The sequence below is a fragment of the Buceros rhinoceros genome, unplaced genomic scaffold (genome assembly GCF_000710305.1).
Source record: "Buceros rhinoceros silvestris isolate BGI_N320 unplaced genomic scaffold, ASM71030v1 scaffold13287, whole genome shotgun sequence".
In the NCBI taxonomy this organism is placed as follows: domain Eukaryota; kingdom Metazoa; phylum Chordata; class Aves; order Bucerotiformes; family Bucerotidae; genus Buceros; species Buceros rhinoceros.
The window spans coordinates 4,200-6,397 of record NW_010420554.1 but is presented as its reverse complement, the minus strand read 5'-3'; the positions used below and the strand labels follow the sequence as shown (position 1 = coordinate 6,397).

Here is a 2,198-nt window from a genome sequence, read left to right as displayed (position 1 = left end):
TAAGCTGTCATTTCCCGCTCTGCCTCCGACCGCCCGCCCCCACCCCCCACCTCTATCTCGTTTACAAAACCCCTAAAATAATGCGATTCAAAGTTCTTAGGGCAACAGGACTACTATTTCAGCTGATAAAGAAATATTGCATTAATTAGAGACAAATGAGATAATTTCCCATGTTTTAAAAAATTTGTCAAAAAGTAGGATAATGCTGAGGAAAGCTAACCTCTGTTTCAAAATACATCAAAACAAGTTAATGCAGATTCCATTACCCAGAAGGATATATTTACTTATTCAGTCCTGCTTGCTTTTAAATGCAGGTCTATGAACCTCTGCTCTTAGATAATTCATTAGGACTGAAGGTGCAGTGATTCCGAGTACTCTGTTAAGGAGGCTGGAACCAGATGGGGATCTACCAAAAGTCACTGAGATCACCCCATGCAAACCTACCAGAAGAATTAATGATTTATCAACTCCCTGGCAACCTTTTCAGTAGTTTTGGGTCTTGGCCAGAATTTCCATCCCACTACCAATGAAATCAGTGATGAATTTTGCAGTGTCTTCCCTAGGAGCCAGCCTGGCTTTTAAAGCTGCCCTCACATGGCAAAATTCCAGGTAGCACTCTCTGATCTTCCTTCCCAACACATCTGCTTCCACATTGTACAGGAAAATATACTGCACGCCCCTATGCCTGCAGACATGAATCTGACCCAAAAGCTACTGAGTTACTCAGTCTCAGTTAAGTGCTTTTCTTTCACCTTCTGGTTGTTTAATTTATTACATATTATATTTGCACATAAACAAACATTTCACTTTCAAATCAGAAAACTTGGACAATACATTTATGAAATAGCTGGTACTTCGTATATTGAAAATACACAGTGAAACGGAATGTAAAAAAACCCTGGAAACCGATCTGGAGATAAGATTTACACCCTGGAAGATCTCACGGTGATCAGAAAATTTACTGACTTCATCCCGGCAGAATCTCATGGGGTAGTAGGTGTGCAGTAGGTGATTGGGCTTGCTTCTAGTGGGTATGACGCTGAAGCCCAGCAAACCTTGACATACCTGAAAAGTTAGCTCACTTAAGAGCTTCTCCCAGGAATCAGTAACACATGGAAGTCATAAAAGGGGACTGCATATTTTACTTTTTATATAACTGGCTATTTCCTTTCAAGTATTTCTTGGCATTTTTTCTAACACAGCGTAGGAATGAATTCACCAGACAACGTCAAACAAAAAGTAGTGTCGGTATTTGGTATGACCATGGAATTTTGGACAACCATCATATTTGAGGCACAGCTTTTGATAATAGCTTTGCTTCTAGCTGGTAACAGGCCAGGAAACTATGGATCTTTGTTCCTTTTTGATTTAACAAGGGTAAAGAAACTTAGTCGGATCATTCATTTTTGCATTTTCAAAATTTTGAGTTTTGCATAACACTAGTAAGATGCACCACAAAATGCATAGATCACTGAAAAGCAACTTACCTCGGACCTGCGTCCTCTGTTGACATACACACACACGGGGCTGAAGGCACCACTGCCACAGACATACAGGTGTGTGCGATTGTATGACTGTATTACACGCACAAAATTTCCACAGCCATGCTGCAGGGAATACAGAAAGAAATAATTTCCCACTGTCAAATATTATTAGATGTTGGGAACTCTAGAGAATAGACATGGTTTACAATTTTAATACTCATGAAGACAGCTAGTGAGATTGGTAGTCTCTGGATTGGAACAGCTGTAGACTTCTGTTTTCTTTTCATGCCATTTTACCTAGTCTGGCAACTGGGCATTGCCAGGGCACTATAGGGGAGTGGCAGAGGAGTGCATGTAACTTTTCCATTTCCACACAGGAATCTAATTTTCATCCACAGACAGCTTCACACCATCAGTTTTACAGTTTTCTCCTTCCAGCATACACCTTTCTTGTCTTTACTTTTTTGACTATAATCAAGTGTTAATGTACTTTAGGTTGAAAATAGACCTTTTTCCGAATATTGTTTTCTTACTGAGATCCCAGAACTGCCTTCATATTCAATCATCCAAACTTTCACCAAAGACAGTGAGAATTGCATGTGTTCTGTGAGCACAGGACTGGAAACCGTGTCATCAGTCATCTTCATGAAAATTAGCAGAGCTAATCTTTGTTTAGGAGACTGCACCGTTTATTTATATTTAAAGGCATTCATA

At 39.8% G+C, this 2,198-nt stretch overlaps 1 protein-coding gene across 1 annotated transcript in view; it reads right to left on the bottom strand.

Annotated features, from left to right (window-relative positions):
* SEMA3C (sema domain, immunoglobulin domain (Ig), short basic domain, secreted, (semaphorin) 3C) overlaps nucleotides 1-2,198 on the bottom strand; it is a 50,375-nt gene that overhangs the window by 44,224 nt on the left and 3,953 nt on the right. Inside the window, exon 2 of the mRNA XM_010139349.1 lies at nucleotides 1,488-1,607. Within this exon, the coding sequence (XP_010137651.1) occupies nucleotides 1,488-1,607 (120 nt within the window). The remainder of the gene's footprint in view (nucleotides 1-1,487; nucleotides 1,608-2,198) is intronic.